Below are 21,985 nucleotides of genomic sequence, written 5' to 3' on the forward strand. Positions count from 1 at the left end.
TACTGCGCATGGAACTACTTTTTCTGTCAAATTTGTTGTATAATATGATGTTCTGGTGCTTAATTTGTATAACGATTACCTAATTTGATGTTTAATAGGCTTTTCCTTAATCCCTTCTTATTATCCAACATATTCACTTATCCTGCCGGCCTGTTTATGTTGGATAAGTGAGAGTCTACTGTTTATTGATAATCTTATATTATCTGCTTAGAACTGGATTATATGAGGACCCTTCTTCACAGCTGTATAAAATGCACACTGAAGTGGATTATATGGCAGTGTGGAGTCAAGATAATCCAGTGCAAAGCAGATAATATAAGATTATAAATGGGTTATATAGCTGTGTGGAAGGGCCTTGAGTCTACACTGCTATACAACCCAGTGCAAATTAGATATCCTAAGTCTGCCTGTCCCCTAACTGAACCCTGGCTGTCCCTTGGCTTGCTAGGAGTTGGTTGCTAGGAGACGAAGTGGGCAGAGATTAACCCTCTAAACTGGCAGCAATTGGATAAAAAAAATTATTGCTCTCCCTCTAATTAGGACTTTGTTTTTCTTTTCTTTTTGTTGTATCAACCTGGAGGCATGGATGATGGGTTGTGTTGTCAAATTTCTTTCTTTTTTTTTAATTAATTTTTATTGAAAGTTTTATACATAATTTAATAAAATGAAAAATGGGAGAAAGAAAGGGGAAGAAAAAGAAAAAAAAAGGAGGGAAAAGGGGGGATGGGGGGGAGTTTGTCAGTCTTCCATCCTCGTCACTTCGGGGTAACTTGCTATTGTTTCGGTTCTTCCTCTAGTCCTGGGTGGATTTTCTTTACTGTTTCTGATTATACCGATCAAAGTTTGTTATCCTATATATTTGTTTTTATACATTAGTTCCTGTTCCTTTGTTGCATATATTCTTTATAGAGAGACCAGTCCGTGCGTTTCATGGGTTTCCCTTTGTGTTGTTTAATCAAAAAAGTTAATGAGTCCATCTCGTATATTTCATCTATTTTTATGATCCACTCTTCAATGCTTGGTATGACTTGTGTTTTCCAATGTTTTGCAAATAAAATTCTCGCAGGTGTAGTCAAATATGTGAACAGTATGTCTTCATTTCTGTTAAATTGCATTTCTTTGTCGGTTATTCCTAGGAGGTAATATTCTGGTTTCAACGAAAAAGACTTTTTCATTATTTTCTGTGTCTCAACATGTATTATTTTCCAGTATTTCTGAGTTTCCTCACATGTCCACCATGCGTGATAAAAAGAGCCCACCTGGTTTCTGCACTTCCAGCATTTGTTTTGAACGTTAGGATACATTAGACCTAGTTTTTCCGGTGTAATATACCACCTATGGAATATTTTTAACCAATTTTCTTTCAGATCCGTCGCATAGGTGTACTTTAGTTTAACATTCCAAACTTGTTCCCACTCTTCGAATTTGATTTGTCTTCCAATATTTCTGGCCCATTTTGTCATGCATGCCTTCACTGTTTCTTCCTCTGTCGACCATTCGAGCAATGTGTTATATAACATTGTTATGCTTTTTTTTCCATTCCTAAGCAATTTGTCCCAAATCGTTTCCCTTTCATTAAAACCCGTTTTACTATCTTTTACGAATTGTTCTTTTAATTGTAAATATTGAAACCAGGTTAGGTTAGGGTAAGTCTTTTTTAGCTCTTCTTGCTCTTTAATTTGATATTGGTTCCCTCTTTTTGTTAAAATTTCATTGTATGTTGGCCATTGGTGCCACCCAAGAATTTTTCTTTGATTGGCCTCAATAGGAGAGATCTACACCGGTATTTTTCTGTATAGGTATGGCTTGTACTTCTCCCATACCTTTATAATTGAAGATCGTACGAAGTGATCTCCAAATCCTTTTTCAATTGCTCTTTTATCGTAGCCGATATAGGCATGCCAGCCACGACGCAGGTCGGATCCTTCCAGATCTAAGAGTTTTTCATTTTTCAAGAGGGCCCAGTCCAACACCCATGATAGGGCAGAAGCTTCAAAATAAATTCTTAAATTGGGGAGTCCAAGTCCCCCTCTGGATTTGGAATCTGTCATAGTTAAGTATTTAATTCTTGGTCTTTTTCCTTTCCACACAAATTTTAAGATTTCCTTATTCCAGGTACTAAATATTTTGGCACTCCGGATAATAGGAAGATTTTGAAAAAGGTATAATAGTTTTGGGAGGACGTTCATCTTTATTAATGCAATTCTCCCCAATAGTGAAATTTTAATATTGGCCCACTTTTTCAGATCTTTACTTATCTCTTTCCATTTTACGTGATAATTATTTTCTAATAGATGTGCATTTTTGTGTGTTAACCAGATTCCCAGATATCTTAATTTGAATGTTACGGCAATGCCCGCACATTTTTGTAATCTCTCTTGATTTGGTCTCGATATATTTTTTGTTAGTATTTTGGTCTTTTTTTTGTTTAAATAGAAGCCCGCTAACTCTCCAAATTCTTCCAGTTTGTATATCCATCTCTGTATATTTTTTCTTGGTTCCTCGATAATACAGATGACATCATCCGCAAATGCTCTTAATTTATAATCTTTTTGTTTTATTCTTGCCCCTTTTAGTTCCTTGTCCTCATTAATATTTTTTAAGAGTATCTCTATGGAAAATATGAAAATGAGGGGAGAGAGTGGGCATCCCTGGCGAGTTCCCTTCTCAATCTTAATTTCCTTTGATGTTTGGCCATTGATTATCACCCTTGCCCGCTGGGATTCATATATCTTGTCGATTGCACTTGAAAATTGATAACCATTGTCTATTTCTTTAAAAAGTAGTTTGAAGAATCCCCAGTTCAGATTGTCAAATGCTTTTTCAGCATCGATTGATAAGAGTGCCAATTCTTTTTGATGGTTTTTATCGTAGTACTCGATGATGTCTAAAATGCATCTTATATTGTCCCCCATCTTCCTCCCCGGTAAGAAGCCTGTTTGTTCTTCCGAAATCCAAGAATTTAGGAAATTTTTGAACCTTTCTGCTAATACTCCCGTAAAGATTTTATAGTCCAAATTGAGAAGAGAAATCGGGCGATAATTTTTAACCTCTAATGGATCCGAGTTTTCTTTAGGAATTATGATTATGTCCGCTACTCTCCATGAATCCGGGATTTCTTGTAGAATTTGATTCATTATAGTTTTAAGTTGCGCAGCTAGAACATCTTGGAATGTTTTATAAAAGCTAGCCGGGAAACCATCAGGTCCCGGTGCTTTGTTCCCCTTCAACAATTTTATTGTTTTCTTTATTTCTTCTTCTGTAATTTCTTTATTGAGTAACTCCCGTTGGATTTCGGTAATTTTCTCCAATTTTTGCTTGCCTAAATATTGTGCTATTTTTGGGTAATCCAAATGCTTTCCTTTGTATAGTTGGTTAAAGAATTGGTGAAATTCCTCAATAATTTCCTCATCTTTAGTATATATTCTGTCCTTCCCCTTTATTTTTGTTATTAATTGTTTCTGACGCTTTCTCCTTATTTTTCTGGCTAACCAGGCTCCAGGCCTGTTAGCATTCTCAAAATAATCTTGCCTAATAAATTTTAATTTCTTAGCAATATTCTCCAATTCCATGTGATCTTTTTCTTTTTTCAGGGCCTTTAATTGTTCTTGAGTTATTTTGTCTTTGGGGTTCATTTTTAGCTGTATTTCCATTCTATCAATTTCCGTCCCAATTTCCTTTATTCTTTTGTCTTTCTGTTTTTTATGTCTGATTTTTTGTTGGATCAGATATCCTCTTATTACAGCTTTATACGTGTCCCAAATTATTTGAGTTTTCATCCCTTCCTGCGTATTTATTTTAAAGAATTCCTTAGTCAATTCTTTGTATCTATTTATATCCTCTTCTGACTTAATTAAGTTGTCATCTAATCTCCATTTATAACTAGGCAGTTTATGATTCAGAGTCAATTCGATTGGGCTGTGATCTGATTTGTCTCTGGCCAGGATTTTCATGTCCGAGACTTTGGTCACTATAGAATTGGTTGCCCAAACCATGTCGATGCGCGACCAGGTCTGGTGTCTGCTCGAATAGAAAGTATAGTCTCTTTTCGTAGGATTACTAGCTGTGCCCGGCCACGCGTTGCTGTGGCTTTTTTTTAGTGATGTTGGTCAATCTACATTGGGTTTTATTTTTGTTGTGACCGTCAACAAAAATTATACAGTATTATTTATTCATTTATTACATTAAAGACATATGATAGGATATTACGCTATAACATATACGACTATTTCACAATATTAGTAGTAATATATATATATATATATATATATATATATTGTTTTGTTTTGTTATTAGTATTATATTGTAGTGTATTATAATATTATTAGCAGTATTATATGTATATACAATGTATTGTATTATATATGTATTGTATTATTATATATATTAATATATTGCAAATTGGCCCCAGAGTACGGAATGGCCTTGTAGTTTCAAAGCTTGGGTGGTTCCGTGTGTTAGAGGGGGGGAATGCTTTGTTGGGAGGTGCTAGGTGGTCCTGATTGTTTCCTGGATGGAATGTGTGTGTTTTCAGACTGTTGTTGTTTATTTACTGTGCTGAGATGAGAGAGTGATGAGTACGGAATGGCCTTGTAGGTTCAAAGTGTGGGTGGTTTCCTGTGTGAAGGGGGGAATCCTTTGGTGGGAGGTGTTAGATGGCCCTGATTGTTTCCTGGATGGAATAGCTGTGTTTTTAGAGTGTTGATCTTTATTTACTGTCCTGAGATGATATTGTTGTGTATTATTGTACCACAGTAATTATTTCATATTACAGTAGAATCTCACCCAACATTCGTTTATGCAATGTTCTGGATTATGCAATGGAGTCTGCCTTTTAATAGTCAATGTTTTTGGAGTGAGTGTTTTTAATGTATTGTGATATTTTGGTGGTAAATTTGCAAATACAGTAATTACTACATAGCATTACTGCGCATGGAACTACTTTTTGTGTCAAATTTGTTGTATAACATGATGTTTTGGTGTTTAATTTGTATAATGATGACCTAATTCGATGTGTAATTGGTTTTCCTGAATCCCTTCTTATTATCCAACATATTTATTTATGCAACGTTCTGCCGGCTTGTTTATGTTGGATAAGTGAGATTCTAGTGTATATTTATAATGTGATATTATTTGTTTAGAAGTGGATTATATGAGGCGCCTTCTGTTATAACAATAATAATTATTATAGTCTTGAATGATTATCATTGTGATAAAAATAATAACTACTTATTATTAGTTGTTATTATATTGTTGAATGATTATCAATGTTATAATAATAATTATTAATTTGTGAATGATTATTACTATAATAATAATAATTTTCTATTATTACGATTTGTTAATACATTGTTGAATGATTGTCAGTGTTATAATAATAAGAACTGACTATTATTATGAATTATTATGTTCTCGAATGATTATCAGTATTATACTAATAATAAATTAGTATTATTATTGGTGATTATTACATTCTTAACTGATGATCAGTTATTATATTAATAATTATTACAGGGAAGGGAAAGGTGAGGGCGATAGGGTTTGAGAGGGGAAAAAGGGGGGCTTCTGAGGCATTGGAGGGATTGTCATTTGTGGGTGAGAACAACAACAACAATAACAACAACAGAAAAGGGGGAAGCTCAGCCTGGGCCAACTTGGGCCTTCCCTTGACTTGTTTTGGGCGCCAACTTCCACCCTTCCTGGCCTGAGGCTCTTTCCTTTTCCCCATCAGCCGTTTAACCGGGTGAGGGGGAAAAGGAAGGGCCCTGAGGCCGGGAAGGGCGGGGGTTGGCGCCCAAAACAACTCGAGGGGAGGTCCAGGCCTGCTCGAGGGCCGTGCCCTCCTCTTCCCCCCTCACCTTGAAGAGCTTGAAGACCTCCGAGAAGAACCGAGAAGGGAGGAGGAGGAGAGAGGGTGAGGCGGGGGGGGGGGCTCTGCGGGGCCTTCCTCGCATTGGGGGGAGGGGAGAGGGGCGGGAGGAGGGGGCCTGAACGGCAACCGGGGCCCTCCATGGGCCCTGAGGGGGGGGGAGATTGAGGGGGAGAGGGCAGAGAGCGACGTGAGGCCCGCACGCCTCCCAGCGCGGCCTCCTCCATCCCGCGCCCAGCAAGGAATCGGCCTTCCTGCCTTCCTGCCTTCAGCTCTGAGGCGAGGTGTGTGTGTGCGCGCGCGGGAAGGGATGGGGGGGTGCGCGCAGGCGCACATCGCCTGTTGCAGTTTTTGGCCGTTTGTGGCCCTGTGATTGTGTTTGTCCTATAAATCTTACTGGAGCCGCGCGAGCGCCATAAAGGTTTGAAGCATGGTGTTTTTGCGCATGCGTACTTAGTTTTGGCATTTTTTGGTGTTGTGATAGTGTTTTATGTGTAAATTTGTTGTATCTTACTGGAGGCGGGGATGATGGATTGCGTTGCCAATTTTCGAGTTTGGGGGGGCTGTAGATTTGTTGTTTTGTCCATCGCCGTGATGCCATCACTCTTTTATATATATAGATGATACCGCCAGATGTCCTGCAAATTAAATTCCTCTCTCATCATAATCATATTCTTGGGCAACAATCCTCTATTTCTCTTTTTTGATCTCTTTTCCTTTTTTGTTTTATCCATGTTGTCATCTAAAATTCCATTAAAGTCGCCAAAAATCATTATATGTTCAATTTCTGTATTGGCTATCTGCTCCCTTAAATTTTTAGTGAAATGTGTTTTTGGGCCATTTGGAGCGTATATGTTACAAATTAGTGTTTTTTGAGTCCCTATCATAGTTTCAACTCCCACGAATCTGCCCTCCATATCTCTGGATTTTAGATCAGCTGGAATGTCCTCTTTAATATATAGTGCCACTCCCCTTTTCTTTTTGACATCTGCTGAATAAAATATTCTACCAAGTTTGGGATTTTCTAAGTAAGATATGTGTTTTTGTGCAATGTGTGTCTCTTGAAGAGCCACTATGTCATATTTACCTTTTATTAACCAATTTATTACAGCTTTTCTTTTACTAGGTGAGTTTAAACCGTTAATGTTGTTTGAAATACATTTAAGTTGGCGGTTTAGGTCATACATCATCATGCTTTTTGTTTTAGAATCAGTCTCTTCTTCCTCAGTCACTTGGTCATTGTCATCTGAATCCATAGGTTCCTCCGTCTTATTTGCTTTTGGGTCTTCTGGGGAGTAGTATCTTGCCCTTTTTGGGTTTTTCTCATTTGCCAGTGAGGTTTCCGGTTGTTTCTCTATTTTTTGCTCCTTTATTTTCTTGAAAAAATCCTTCGCTTTTTCTTCTGAAGTTAGCCAATATTTTTCATTCATATATGTGACCATAATCCCTTCTGTTTTTTCCCAGCGGAATCTTATTTTCTGTCTTTTAAGTTCTTCGGTCAGAAAGAGATATTTCCTACGTCTATTTAGTATGGATAAGGGAGATTCCTTCAGGATTATAACTCTAGTGTCTTTGTAAATTAAGGGTTGACGGCTATTTTGTATCAAGATTTCATCTCTAATTCTTCTTTTTACAAAATGCACTATCACGTCTCTAGGAACCTTATTCCTTTTTGAATAATTTGTTTGAATTCTGTAAGATCTATCAATTTCATTTCCCATATCCTGTTCCGGGCCCTGTATCAAATCTGCCAATAGCTTCGTTATTATTTGGTTGATGTTCTCATTTGCTTCTTCTCTTATGTTCCTGAATCTTAATTGGAACTCCATTTCCTTTTGTTCCATCCTTTCTTGTGCTTTTTCCAGGCGAGAGTGTTTCCCTTCTAAGTTCTCTACTCTATGTTGGATTTTTATTTGAGATTTTTCAATGTTTACTTTTGCTCTTTTCAACTCTCGGATTTCTTCATGTGTAGTTTTGAGCTCATATTTTAGTTGGCTGATTTCTTCTTTTAGATCTTTTTTCATCTCTAACATTTCTTGATGCAGTTCTTTTTGCTGTTCGTTGTGTCTTTCTGACATTGCATAGAGTTCTTTTTGATAACTTTCATTAGTGGCTGCCAGTTTCTGGATCTCTTTCATAATGTCCCGCATACTTATTTCCTCAGTCTGTGAGGGTCTCCTTGTCATTACAGGTCCTTTTACGTCCTTTAAGTCTTTCTCTATCTTTGCTTTAGCACCTGCCATCCTTTCTAATATCTGAAACTTTCAGAAATTTCCTAATCTCTCCTCCTGTAGGCACTCCTTTCCCGGTTTCTCTCGGTGTCTTCTGATTTTAATTTTCCGTAGTCACACTTACTCCGCGTTGTTGATCAGTTCGTCGTTTGTGAATCCCCCTCTGACTTCCTCAAAACCACTCTGATCCTCTCTGGTTTCACACCCCTCCGATTAAGTTGGGTTCCTATATTGGTCGGTGTTCTGAGCTGTTCCTCACTCCTTTCTTCCTCTCTCTGCTCTCCCTATGTCACTTCGTCCTGATCTTGTTGTTTTTCTTGGTTTCTTTGGCTCTAATGGCCTATTAATTTAAAGGTCCTTGGAGATTCTGAAGTTTTTTGTTGGGGGAGTATTTCGTGAAAGTCGGCGCTTTGTGCGCCACTTTCTTTCCCTCTTCCAGAGTTTGTTTCCCCCCGGATCGAATTGCACGCCCACCTCTTGCGTCTCCTACATCTCTTCCCGTGCACGCAGTCAGAGGGGAGGGATTCCTTGCTGCTCCCTTCTCCTACGTGTTTCCCAGGATACCGACTTTTGTTTATGAAGAAGGGGAGCGTGGGCGGAACAATATGGTGGTCAAGGTCGATCTATCGTTGTCTTTTCTGAGAGTCAGTTGGAAGACACAAGGTTGGTTCCCTTCTCATTTAATTCGTCACTTATTTAGTTAATTTTAATTGTATAATTATAAGGTCCAGGGTCTGCATTTGTTCGGAGCCCGGTTGGCCCTTTATGCAAAACCACGCTACTTCTTACCCGACGACCCGCGCCCTCCAGTCGGAGCGGTCTGTTAGGACCCGTTCCGCCGCTTCGAGGCTTGCGTACCCCCCTGGTGAAGTTTCCTTCCCAGGAAGAGGGGAGCTTTAAGGCTCTACCCAGTCGTCTTATTGTAATTTTATTTTGTCGAGTCTAGTTCATTATTTCTCATTACATCCTAGTCAAATAGTTCCCGTTTATCTTGACCCTTATGGGTCTTTTTCTGTTATTGTTAAATTTTCTTCAAAGTCCATACCAGTATTGTTCCCTTGGAGACGAGAAAGTTTTTCGCTGGAAACTTACAGTCTCCTATAGCTTCTCCTTCTCCAATTTTCTTTCTTTTAAAATGAGCCGGGCTGGCGGTTTTTGCGGAGTCACTCCGCTTCCCGCTTGACGGTCCGCGTCCTCCGCGACTTGGACCCTCCAGTACCACCTTCGAGCGGCCTGTTGGGTTGGGTTGTGTTGTCAAATTTCGAGGTTGCGGGGCCTGTACTTTTGTTGTTTTGTGAGTCGCCGTGATGCCATCACTCTTTTATATATATAGATTAATTTAGCTTAACATTTTGGGCTTTGTGTCCCTTTAACCTTTTGGGTTCCAGGTCTAATTGTATGGTATCATTTTTACTACCAAGCTGTTCCAGTTTGGTATCCCTGTGGGATAATTCATTCTTGTCTACAGAAGAAAATTCTGGTATTAAGGCATTACACAGATTTGCTGAAATTTTTTAGTTTGTCACGATAGGCATTAATCTCTCTGTGTGTGTGCAGGCCCCCTTTTGGCTCAGTTTTAGAATATGAATGAAATACAGTAGAGTCTCACTTATGTTTAATAGGCTTTTCCTTAATCCCTCCTTATTATCCAAGATATTCGCTTATCCAAGCTTCTGCCGGCCCGTTTAGCTTGGATAAGTGTGACTCTACTGTACATGGAAGATAAAATAGCACCTCAAATGTCTGTAAGGATTCTGGTATTCTCTGCATATTTGAGTCCCTGGCAATCTTCTTTTGGCTCTCTTATAGTGGCAAGAAGGAGCAACCTTTTGTTTGGTGTTGAGTTTTTTGGGCTCCATCACACTTTCTGTAGCATAGAAATGAGCTCTCAAACCTTCTTTATCATGCATCCCTCCAAGAACAAAGAGAACACTCCCTGCCACTTGATTCTTCCTGGCAGTGAGGGGTATTCATGGTGGAACAGGAAACATTTATGTCAGGAGAGATGAAGAACATGGGGTGATATTAGACCTTTTGACTCCTGAGCTGTGATCAAAGCAACTGGATGTCCAGTTCTTCACCAGAAACTGCCTTAGACACAAATAAAAAGAGCTTTACTTCAGCCAAAATAAAGATAATGCAATTTAGAAAACAGAAAGTAATATCTCGATGTTAACCTTCAATCAAAATCTAAACAAAAGTCTTTGCAGTAGACATCAAATAAAGTCTTTGATAAACAGGCTTACGAATTGCCAACAACAAGCAGTTTCAGAGATTCCACGCTATACACGGTGCTGGGTTCAGCTCTTTCTCAAAAATAAGATGGTTGCAGCCAGCACTGGGTTCTAGCCTTGCTGCTAATTTATACCGCTGAACTTTCCAGCACAGCTGACCCTCGGGCAAGGTTTGATTGCTCAGCGTTTTCTCTGCTAGCCTAGCTGACCTTCTTCTGCCCTCTTTCTCCCTTTGTTGCTCCAAAAAAAGTAGGGATCTCTGCCATATCTGTTATCACTCCTCCCTCGTCTTCTTCCTCACCAGTTAACCCTAAATCCCCAAGTGCTGCTGCCTCTTCAACCACCTGTCCTGCTTCTCCCTCAGAATCAGAAGAGCAATCCACAACACTGGACACTATGAGTACCGTCAGCAGAAAGCAGCAGATCTAGCTTTTGTAGTGGTCTGACCTGGTATAGCAAGGGTCATGTTTATGGTCAGAATGGTATTAACCTGCTTTGCTTATATCCCTAGAACCAGAAAGGAAATTTGCAACAAGTGAAACTGATACTGAGTCAGAGAAGGAAGAAGAGGAGGAGGAGGAAGCAGAAGAGCCGTTATCGGTTAGGTCATCTTTGCTACTAGAACTTGGTGAAGGGATAAAAGAAATATTACCGCCTTTTATGGAAGCTTTGTGGTCCTATGGATGTGATTTTACCCGAGGCCACAATGTAAGCTGTATGACTTGGAACAAGCTGAATCCTGTAAGAAACAGTTTACTTATTCCTCTTTCCCATCCATTTAAAGAATTGAAAATGTCAGTGACAAAACTCAACCTTTTACCCCAGGGCAGAACTGGATATGCGAAGAAGCATATCTTTGGAAGGAAAAATTGCATTTGATGCGTTAATGAGGCTATCTCCTATGTGCCTTGGCCATAACTGCTTAGACCAGAGCAGCCTGATAGCTAGTCATTTGGAAATTGGCAATCAGTAACAATTCATTTTATGTTGATTGGTCCTAAAAACAGGTAGGAAAATATTGTGCCTGAAAATTAGTGAGAAATTACCTGGTACATGCACCAGGGGGAGTTTCTCTTTCTATCTGCACTTTATATTTTCTTTGTCCTGACATGGCTAATATACTGTGCCTTTCAATGGCTGCACTCATAGCTTTATGTAAAATTAAATTAGGCCAATACATCTCAGGATCAGCAACATTATCTTTTTAATAATTTTTTTTCTTTTGGTTACTGGTCAACTTGCTTTCATGCCCAATGCACCTGCCTTCCCTGTGAGCTTTCCTTAAAACAATATACGTTTCGTCCCTCCTGACATTCTGTTTATATGGCAGTGTAGAAGGGGCCCTAGATGCCAATCGTCAGCCTACTCCCTCTGTCAACATCTCATGTCATAAGGTCTGAATGTGTGTGTTTTTTTTTGTAAATTCCCTTGTTTATCTCAGCACTTAGAATGTGTCTTCTTATATCATGACATTACAACAGCTTAAGCAACCACAAGTAGAACATGGAACAAAAGCAATAGTAACCTAAATCCTAAGAGTGTATAGCCTTGCTCTTTTCAGGGCCAGCCTTGCCATTCTTTAGCTAAATCAGTAGGCATATTTAGGGAGCCACGAAAAGCACTAAATTGTTATTTATTTATGTTGTGCTTTGAGTCCCAGGGACAGGAAGAAGCATTGGTGGAATATTCTGGGTTAGATCTGGCCTTGGGCATCATGTATCCTGACTGGAGTTGATGGTGGTACCATCCACTGCTACATTTCCAGGCAACAAAATATTAGCTAGCCCAGCCAAATGTTGTCCTGTGATATTTAGTTGCATTTTTCAAATTAAACAGAACCTCAAAGGCTGTACAGATAGATATTTCAATATTTGTTGGTGTTATAAACTGTATTGTTTGGTTTGGTTTTTTTCCAGGATCTATTGGCTGTTGGTTATGGGGAGTTTCGTTTTAAAGAGCAGAAGGAAGGTTTGGCATGTTGCTGGTCACTGAAGAACCCTATGGTAATTCAAACACTGAGAAATATTTTGGCCATTCCTCTGCTTGTCATTTGGACTTGTATTTGCTGAATTGTAAAAAGTGTTATATTTAGTTTTTATTCCCATTTAGTCCTTTAAGAAAATGATTTCATAAGATCTCCAGTTGTGCACTGCAGTCTGCCTTCTATCTTCGGAAACAGAATGATTATAATTTAACTCCCTGAAACCTGCTGGGTTCATGGACAGAGTCTGTGTCAAGAGTTGGCATGGTTGGGCATTTGTTGATGGCCCACAACCAATCACATGTCACCTGGACCTACTCCTTTACATTATTCTTGCAATCTCCTCTTACTCTGGCCAGAAAGATGGTAGTATAAATCCAATAAACAAACAAACATGCAAACAAAGACGAATCTCTATTAGAATCATAGAATCATAGAATCATAGAATAGTAGAGTTGGAAGAGACCACATGGGCCATCTAGTCCAACCCCCTGCTAAGAAGCAGGAAATCGCATTCAAAGCACCCCCGACAGATGGCCATCCAGCCTCTGCTTAAAAGCCTCCAAGGAAGGAGCCTCCACCACGGCCCCGGGGAGAGAGTTCCACTGTCGAACAGCTCTCACAGTGAGGAAGTTCTTCCTGATGTTCAGGTGGAATCTCCTTTCCTGTAGTTTGAAGCCATTGTTCCGTGTCCTAGTCTGCAGGGCAGCAGAAAACAAGCTTGCTCCCTCTTCCCTATGACTTCCCTTCACGTATTTGTACATGGCTATCATGTCTCCTCTCAGCCTTCTCTTCTGCAGGCTAAACATGCCCAGCTCTTTAAGCCGCTCCTCATAGGGCTTGTTCTCCAGACCCTTAATCATTTTAGTCGCCCTCCTCTGGACGCTTTCCAGCTTGTCAACATCTCCCTATTGTCAACATCTTTCCAGCTTGTCAACATCTCTCTATTAATAAATAGAGATCTATAACTTCAGAAGTGTTTTGTAGTTTTTACTTAAATCAGTGGCTAAGTCTTATGTTTTGGTTTTTCTGGACATGTGAATGTATGAATAAGAGGTATCTAACAATTAGGGAGCCCCTGGTGGCGTGACATGTTACAGCGCTGAGCTGCTGAACTTGCAGACCGAAAGGTCGGTAGTTTGAATCCGGGGAGTGGAGTGAGCATCTGCTGTTAGCCCCAGCTTCTGCCAACCTAGCAGTTTGAAAACATGCAAATGTGAGTAGATCAATAGATACCACTCTGGCGGGAAGGTAACGGTGCTCCATGCAGTCATGCCGGCCACATGACCTTGGAGGTGTCTATGGACAATGCCAGCTCTTCGGCTTAGAAATGGAGATGAGCACCACTCCCCAGAGTCGGATACGACTGGACTCAATGTCAGGGGAAAACCTTTACCTTTACCTAGCAATCTTGCATTTATTGCTTTTCACTTTATTGAATGAGAGAATAATACTTTTGGCCTTTAGTATCCATGGAGTTTGATTTCAGGATCCCATCCAGATAGCAATAAAGTAGATTCTGCGGTTCTTATTAATAAAATGGTACAGAGCAGTGGGAACTCCTAGCCACTAGGCAAGCATTCTTCATGATCCCCTGCCTTTGGTAAGAATGCCAGGTACACACTTCTGCCTTTGAGAGGCAGAAATAAGATGCAAGAGATTCAAGGTTGTAGAAAAACACAAGGATCTCTAAATGAAGGGAGTGTAACAAGCACCATACTTCTATGACTGCTATGTCATAAATCCTTGTGCCTTTCTGCAACCTCCCTAGCCTCATAAACATAGTATTGTATGAACCACATTGTTTGCATTGTGTAAAGCAGTGTGTATTGTGTTGTATACAGTACTGTAGTTTGAGGCAGCAGTTGGTTGATTCCATGTTTCCAGAGTCCACAGATATGGTGGGCCTACTGTAAATAATCAGTTGTAAAAATATACTAGAAAAGAGGCCTATTCATATTCATTGCAGCCTGACCTTTCCCCACTTTTGAAACCTGTGGTCTGTACTGTGAGAATGCTCTTTCAGCTAAAGCAAGCTATTTTTTTTTTCATGTTCAGTGGCCAGAACGTATCTATAAATGTCATCATGGGGTAACTGCACTGGATTTCTCAGCAACCAATCCAAACTTGTTAGCAGTTGGACTGTTTAATGGGACAATTGAACTGTTCAATGTCCAGAGTCGTAATCGTTTTTCAGTTTTGGATAACAGGTATGCATTCTATTCTTGTTGGATTACTTCCATATATTATTCATGCATTTTGGGTCATTAGTACTAATGTTCTCCAAAGCAGTTCATGTAGACACATTGCATACTAATTTTTTTAAAATAATTATTTTCTATTCATTACCATGTTACCTCTCTGCCACTGGGAGTATTTTTTTCCCATTTGAATAAAGCTTAAGATGCAAAAGTTCGCAAATACTCAGTTGCCCTCTATGGTTGCCCTATATCAGTGGTTCTCAACCTGTGGGTCCCCAGGTGTTTTGGACTACAACTTCCAGAAATCTCAGACAGTTTACCAGCTGTTATGATTTATGGGAGTTGAAGGCCAAAACATTTGGGGACCCACAGATCGAGAACCACTGCCCTATATTGTTAGGTTTCTGGTTTACACTGTGGCTGCCTTCTTTATGTAAATCCTATCAGTTTTTTTTGATACATCCCAAACTTCAGTTTCTGTTAGAAAGACCTCAAAGACTCATTAAATAAATTCATTCTTTCTTGGGCATAAGTGAAGGAAGAACAAACCTACCCAATTTTTTCCTGAGTTAACACTTTCAACCTAGAACTGGAATCCTGTTTCCTTGAATTTTCTCACAGTTTACCCTATCAGTTCACCCTTTAGGATGAGATATTTATAAGTTGTATGCATCATAAGTCCCATGCCCAGTTTTAGCAAATAGCAAAAAGAATTCAACACCCTTGTATTTTTGCTTGTCCCCTATTCCCTGTACAAAAATCAAATAAATATAGCAACAATGAGAACCAGTTTGATGAAGCAGTTTGAGCATTGGATATCAGGATCCAAATCCCCAATAACCATGGAAACCTACTGGGTGATATTGGGCAAGTGATTCTCTCTCAGCTTCAGAGGAAAGCAAAGGCAATTTTCTCTTAAGGAAAAAACTGGGTAGTGTTTCAGAGGTCCTAAGTAGTATTTTAAATTGTGCCCAGAAATAGACTGGTAATCAGGGGTACAATTGTAAGAAGGGAATTGTGTACTTCTGTGGCTGCAGCTCTTTGAGCCAGCTGAAGTTTCCGAACACTTTTCGAAGACTGTTCCACATAGAGTGCATTACAGTAATCCAATGAAAGACAAGGCATGTGTCACCAAGGCCAGATCAGACATTTCCAGGAAGGGGCATAGCTGGTTCATTAGGTTTAACTGTGTAGATAAACTCCTAGTGATATCAGAGGCCTGGGTATCCTGGTATAAGGAGTACACCAAGACTGTGAACCTACATTTACACAGCAAGCATAACCACAACCAGCATGAGCTGAATTCCTATTCCCTGAAATACCTTTCTGTAGACCAGCAGTGCTCTGTCTTGTTTGAATAAAGCTTCACTTTGTTCATTCTCATCCAGTCCTACTACTCTAAAAACTGGTTTGGGATCCAAACGATTTCCTTAGATCTAGTTAGGAGGAAAAAAAATGAATTGGTTGCATCAAATCCAAAATATTGGATAGATTCTCCCAGTCATTTCATTTATATCTTAAATAACATACACGACAAACATAATGGGTAGGGACTTCACAGGTTAGCAACAAAATGTTACATTGGAATTCCTCAGCATTACCTTTTGATACAATGGACTCTGGTAAAAGATTTTTCAACAAAGTTATTGCTACCTTTTCTTTTAAACATATTGTGCTTTAACCTCATTGTGCTGCAAATAGGCATTGATCACTCGGTTGACCATGCGCCTAGTCCTTCTTTATGAACCAAGGGTCTAATACATATGTAGTGGCTCTTACCTCTCCAAGAATCCTGTCCACATCTATGGGTTGTGCAAACTAAAAGGCATCACTACTACTTGAGAAACAGCTTTGCATCCATATCTGTTGAGGACAATGTCCAAATCAAAATCTATCAAAGCAGTTTTATCAGCAAAATACTATGCAGATTCTTCAAAACAGCTAGTTGGTAGTCTGCATTATTTTAGCGTGGATGAGAGTAGCGTGGATGACCACGCAAAACCTTTTTGCAGCTGTAATAGTGTCACTGATGCCCTCCCCCCTTTCCTGCACTGCCATGAAGTAAGCCTTCCAATAGGCTCAAACCTATATTTGCACAGACATATTCTGAGTTAATCACCATTGTTTCTTTAGCTGCCATTTTACTCATTTCATCACCATTGCCTACCTAGAAAAACAGTGGGTCATTTGGGTTCCACTTCATGATTAGGGAAACTCCTTCACAGTCTTGGTTATTTCCTCATTTGTGAGATGAAGCAGGTATTGAAGGGAAACAGGAACATCTCTCACAGGAGACCATCCAGATCCATTAGCCTCTTGGAAATAGGAGGAAATAGTGTCTCTAATGCCCAGGAAGATCACCCTCATCCTATTCAGCAGAGAAAACAAGAATGAACCATTTTGGACACATGTCTGGTTGTCAATGACCACTTGTTTGGTTGCTACCTTCAATTTGACAATCTCAGCACTGATGTTTAGGTTCTTGAGCATTACACATTTAGAGCACTATGCTATTATCTTGGCTGGATAGTAATGATAATGATAACAATGTTTTTGTTTTACCACTTTGGGATTCAAGGTAAAAGTTAAAACACCTAAAAGATTTCCACCATGCAAAAATTAAAATATAAATAAATCATCAATAAAATTAAAAACAATTAAAATCGTAACTATTAAGAAGCATAAAAATACAAACATGATAGCACATGAAAAGTCCTTTCTCTCTGAACAGTCAGCCCTCAAAGACTGCCAAAACAAAGCAAAAGTATTCATCTACCTATGAAAGGTTAGCAAAGAGCAAACCAGTCTAATCTCTCTTATGAGGCTGAAGTCAGTCATGTAATTAACCATACATGCACACACACCCATCACATTTTCAGCAATTTGTTTGGCAACATTAATCCTCTCTGTCCAAACTGCCAACAACACTATCTATATAACAGTTTTTTTTCACTTAATTTTTTTTGCATGCAGAAGTTCAATTTTAAGCTTACAAGTGGTATATAACTCTTAAGTTACCTTATATACTGTATGCATCACAATTATATTTCCTAACTCTTCCTGTGTGTGTGTGTCATCACTCTTATGTTTCAGTGAATCTAGCGAGAAACACCTAGGCCCTGTGTGGCAGCTGAGGTGGGTAGAGCAGGACAGGGGGACAAAAGGAGAAGACAAAGGGGAGATACTGGTCTCCATATCAGCAGATGGAAGAGTAACTAAATGGTTTGTTCGGAAAGGATTGAGCTGCACTGGTAAGCATTGTCATCTTCTATAAAACATATTGGAATACTATTATTCTCAAGAGTGTGGATAACATTTTTTTTTCAGATAAGACACAAAGTTGGATAATGGATTATGAACATAATTCATGCACATATTTAATACTAGATAACCAGTGTGGTGTAGTGGTTTGGATATTGGACAGCAGGGCTCAAACCTCCACTCAAACATCAAACCCACTGGGTGACTGGGTTGTTGTGAGTTTTCCAGGCTGTATAGCCATGTTTCAAAAGCATTCTCTCCTGACATTTCACCCTTATCTATGGCAGGCATCCTCAAAGGTTGAGGGGCCATGAAAGCCTTCGGCAACCAACTGGGTGAGCTTGGACAACTCACACGCTCTCAGCCTAAGAGGAAGCCAATGGCAAACCCCTTTGAATAAATCTTTTAGGAAACTCTGCAATAGGTTTGCCTTAGGATCAGGATAAATTAAAAAATGCCCTGAAGACACACAAGAATAATGTTGCATTTCCCTTATGACTCTTTGTGTGGGCATGTCAACATGTTTTCTTTTTAATGTCAATTCCGGTTAAAAACCTGAACACATTAATTTTAAAAAATCAAGAGATATAATAAACCTTAACAAACCTTAAGAGGAGCAAATAACATTATTTTTTAAAAAAATAACCCATAAGAAATAGAAGGAGAAAATAGAGCTGAACAAGCACAATATGTGAAGTTATTATGGGAGGTTCTTTTTCTTTCTTTCCCTTTCCTTTCAACAATGAAATACAAGATAAATAATGATCTCTAGTATTACAATTAAACCTGAGTTTTGACATTCTGTTTGCTTCTCTGTGCAGACCTGATGAAGTTAAAGCGAACAACAAGTGAGAAGAGAAAAGGAGCAGAAAAGAAAAGTGAAGCACTGATATCACGACAAGTTCCGGGTCTCTCCTTTGATTTTCACCCAAAAGTAAGTAAAGCTAATGAATTATTCTCATCAGACCAGCTGACTCATAATGCTTCACCAGCATTCGTACTGGTGCTTAATTTAGGACCTTGACTATAGTTTCCTAAACACTATTAGTACACAGTTTTCTGTCTGGAGATGATTGTCCCATAAAGGATAGTGGTAATGAAATATATGCCTTGCGTGAAATATCCTTGCAGCTGAATAATGGGGGAATTGAGTGTTTATTGGTGCTTTTATCTCATTCCTTATCCTTATTTCTCTAAAAAATCTAGCCACACAGTTAGTGGAGCTTTTGAGAATTCCACTACACTTTTGAGCAATGATTCCAGCTTTTACCAGCGGAAGAGAGAAACAAGTTTTGAATCATTTTGCAAAACCTGAAGATGGGTAAAGTAACATTTTACTTTAGAATCAAAGTGATTCTTATTTTATTTTATATTTCAGGACACTAATATATATGTGGTTGGAACCGAAGAAGGCTATATTCACAAATGCTCTTGTTCTTACAATGAACAATACATGGAGACCTACACAGGACACAAAGTATGTATAGTTAAACATTAGGTATAGTAGGGATTTTCCCCAGCAGACCTTAGAGTGTGATGTTAAGGATTTCCCTTAGGATTTGAACAAAGCAAGGAGGGGCACCTAGCAAAACCACACCTACTTCATACCCCCAAAATATGTACTTGATATCTAACTCGGAATACTTGCAAAAAGGACTTTTTGCACCATTAAAATCCCATAGAAAAATAACCTGTCCTGAAATCGCAATCTGGTTGCAGTACGAGCCCTTATCCATGCTTTCAGTTGCCCACACTCCAAAAAATATTGCCTTTCCATATTCTCTTGTGCAATTCTATGGTGTGTTTTCAGCCCAAGTATAGTCAAAATATAGGGTTTGCTATTATTCAGTTTCATTATGCACATATAATGGAGGACCCATATAATGGAAGACATGGGAAGATCATGCTGTATTTTTTTGGTGCAAAAGATCCCTTTTGCAAGTATTCTGATGTAAAGAATACTTGGAACATATAATGGAGGATACAGGGAGGTGATACTGTATTTTTGGTGCAAAACCAAACAGGGATTATACCAGGCAGAAAATGGAACATCATGTGAAGAGGTTCCCTGCTTGCTGATGCTAGCACACCTTCATTTTACTATGAAAGCCTTATGTGAAAATTACTCTTTCTTTTTCTCTCTCTCTCTCCCTCCTTCCTCTGCCCTGTCATGAAGGGTCCTGTGTACAAATTAGCATGGAATCCATTCAGTACAGAAATATTTCTAAGTTGCTCTGCAGACTGGAGTATTATGTTGTGGCGCCAGGATTCAGTTCGCCCTCTTCTGACCCTCAGTTCCACCACCAACGTTCTTTATGATATAATGTGGTCCCCTCATTCACCATATGTGTTTGCAGCTGCAAATGAATCTCAGGTGGAAATCTGGGACCTTAGTGTCAGCACGTAAGTTAACTGCCTTTCTTAAACTGCATCCAAAGTACATGTAGCCAAATGCACTCTGTTTATTTTTGAAAACAGTGTATGATATATGGTGTAGAAATCCATTATAATTGATAATTCTGAAACTATTGTAAAGCTTTCCTATTTGTGGAGCAACTACAGTTCTGGGCACCACAATTCAAGAAGGATATTGGCAAGCTAAAATGTGCATAGAGAAGGGCAACAAAATGATCAAAGGTTTGGAAGCCAAGCCCTATGAGGAACAGCTGAGAGAGCTGGGTATCTTTAGCTTGGAGAAGAGAAGGCTAAGAGAGAACATGACAGCCATATTTAAATACAGTAGAGTCTCACTTATCCAACATAAACGGGCCAGCAGAACATTAGATAAGCAAAAATGTTGGATAATAAGGAGGCTGCTCTGGAGACTAGGACATACAGCAATGGATTCAAATTGCAGGAAAAAGATTCCATCTAAACATTAGGAAGAACTTCCTGACGTTAAGAATAGTTTGGCAGTAGAATGGTCTGCCTCAGAGATTGGTGGAGCCTCCTTTTCTGGAGGTTTTTAAGCAGAGCCTGGCCATCTGTCTGGGTGCTTTAATGATGTTTTTCTGCATGGCAGGGGGTCGGACTAGATGGCCCTTGAGGTCTCTTCCAACACCATGATTCTAGGATTATATAACTTCTGCTTGGTGGAAGTCCTTGAACAAGCATTTTATATTCACTGTAAAAATTTTGTCTATCATGTTGACTGTTTGAAGGAGAAGTAAAAAAGGGACTGGAATCACCATGGGTTGCATGCAATACCCACCTTGGATGAAGCTACACCAGTGGAGACTAACAATTTGAGGCAGCCCATCGTTTCCCCCCATCCCCAAAGCTTCACATTATTCTCCAAGAGGCCTAATCAGTATCACAGCACCATCACTAGCTGGAGTTCAACACTGGTACATAATAGAACCAGTTATGCCGTGCCAAATATCAACATGATGAAGAGCCTTGGCTCAATTGTGTGGCATTCATTAGTTTCCCGAGCCAACATGGAAATTACTGTTTGGAAAAAGTAATTTAGGAGACAAGCAGAGAATAATGTCTGAAAGCAGTATCCCACAATGGGATGCTCCAAACAGTTTCACAGCTATGGCTATCTATTGTGTGTCTTACTCTTTTGCATATAGATTGGATCCCCTGATTGTAAATCCTGCTACTGGAAATTTGAAAATCACAACAGTACTTTTTGCTAAAAATGCAGATTGTCTTCTGATTGGGGACAGTGATGGATTAGTCACTGTGTATGCACTTAGAAATTTGGGTGAAGTGGACAGAAAAAAGGTAAGCGTTGTCACCTTAATTTAGTCCCATACATCCCTGTTATGGTCCCTTGTAAAAGCCATTGCAGTTGTACCTGGGAGTAGAATTAAAAGGCAATGCTACACACACAAAAAGCTATACAAAAATATCAATATTTTGTAAATTCATGTTCACTGTAATGGAGAAATAACACTTCTTTTATCTAGGATTTTAGGGTTTTTCTAAGCATATTAATTTAGGTGCAAATTGTTTATATCTTTTCAGGTGGAAGTTCTGCACGATATGATTGGTACTAATCTACTCACTCCAGAGGGGGAAAAGGAAGTGATACTGAATACCTGATATTTAATTATGAAACATTTAAAATGTAACTATTACATTGATGTATATATATATGTATATATTTGTTCATATGGAAATAAATTTGTCGAGATCTTTTTGAAATGTTCTACATTTTTTTTTAAAGTATCAAACACTAGACACACCAATTCTTACAA

The 21,985-nt window shown here is 39.1% G+C and overlaps 1 protein-coding gene across 3 annotated transcripts in view; it reads left to right on the forward strand.

Annotated features, from left to right (window-relative positions):
* dnai4 (dynein axonemal intermediate chain 4) overlaps nt 1-21,932 on the forward strand; it is a 42,327-nt gene extending 20,395 nt beyond the window's left edge. For 2 of the 3 annotated variants that reach the window (XM_008119698.3, XM_062978189.1), the window contains 9 exons: nt 10,846-11,075; nt 12,251-12,337; nt 14,374-14,525; nt 17,610-17,767; nt 18,599-18,711; nt 19,156-19,254; nt 19,954-20,180; nt 21,356-21,509; nt 21,753-21,932. In XM_008119698.3, coding sequence (XP_008117905.2) covers nt 10,846-11,075; nt 12,251-12,337; nt 14,374-14,525; nt 17,610-17,767; nt 18,599-18,711; nt 19,156-19,254; nt 19,954-20,180; nt 21,356-21,509; nt 21,753-21,830 — 1,298 coding nt within the window. In that variant the 3' untranslated portion in view covers nt 21,831-21,932. The remainder of the gene's footprint in view (nt 1-10,845; nt 11,076-12,250; nt 12,338-14,373; nt 14,526-17,609; nt 17,768-18,598; nt 18,712-19,155; nt 19,255-19,953; nt 20,181-21,355; nt 21,510-21,752) is intronic. The other variant, XM_062978188.1, reaches the window with a different exon arrangement.
* Nucleotides 21,933-21,985: the final 53 nt, after the last annotated feature.

The sequence above is a fragment of the Anolis carolinensis genome, chromosome 4 (genome assembly GCF_035594765.1).
Source record: "Anolis carolinensis isolate JA03-04 chromosome 4, rAnoCar3.1.pri, whole genome shotgun sequence".
Taxonomy (NCBI): Eukaryota; Metazoa; Chordata; class Lepidosauria; order Squamata; family Dactyloidae; genus Anolis; species Anolis carolinensis.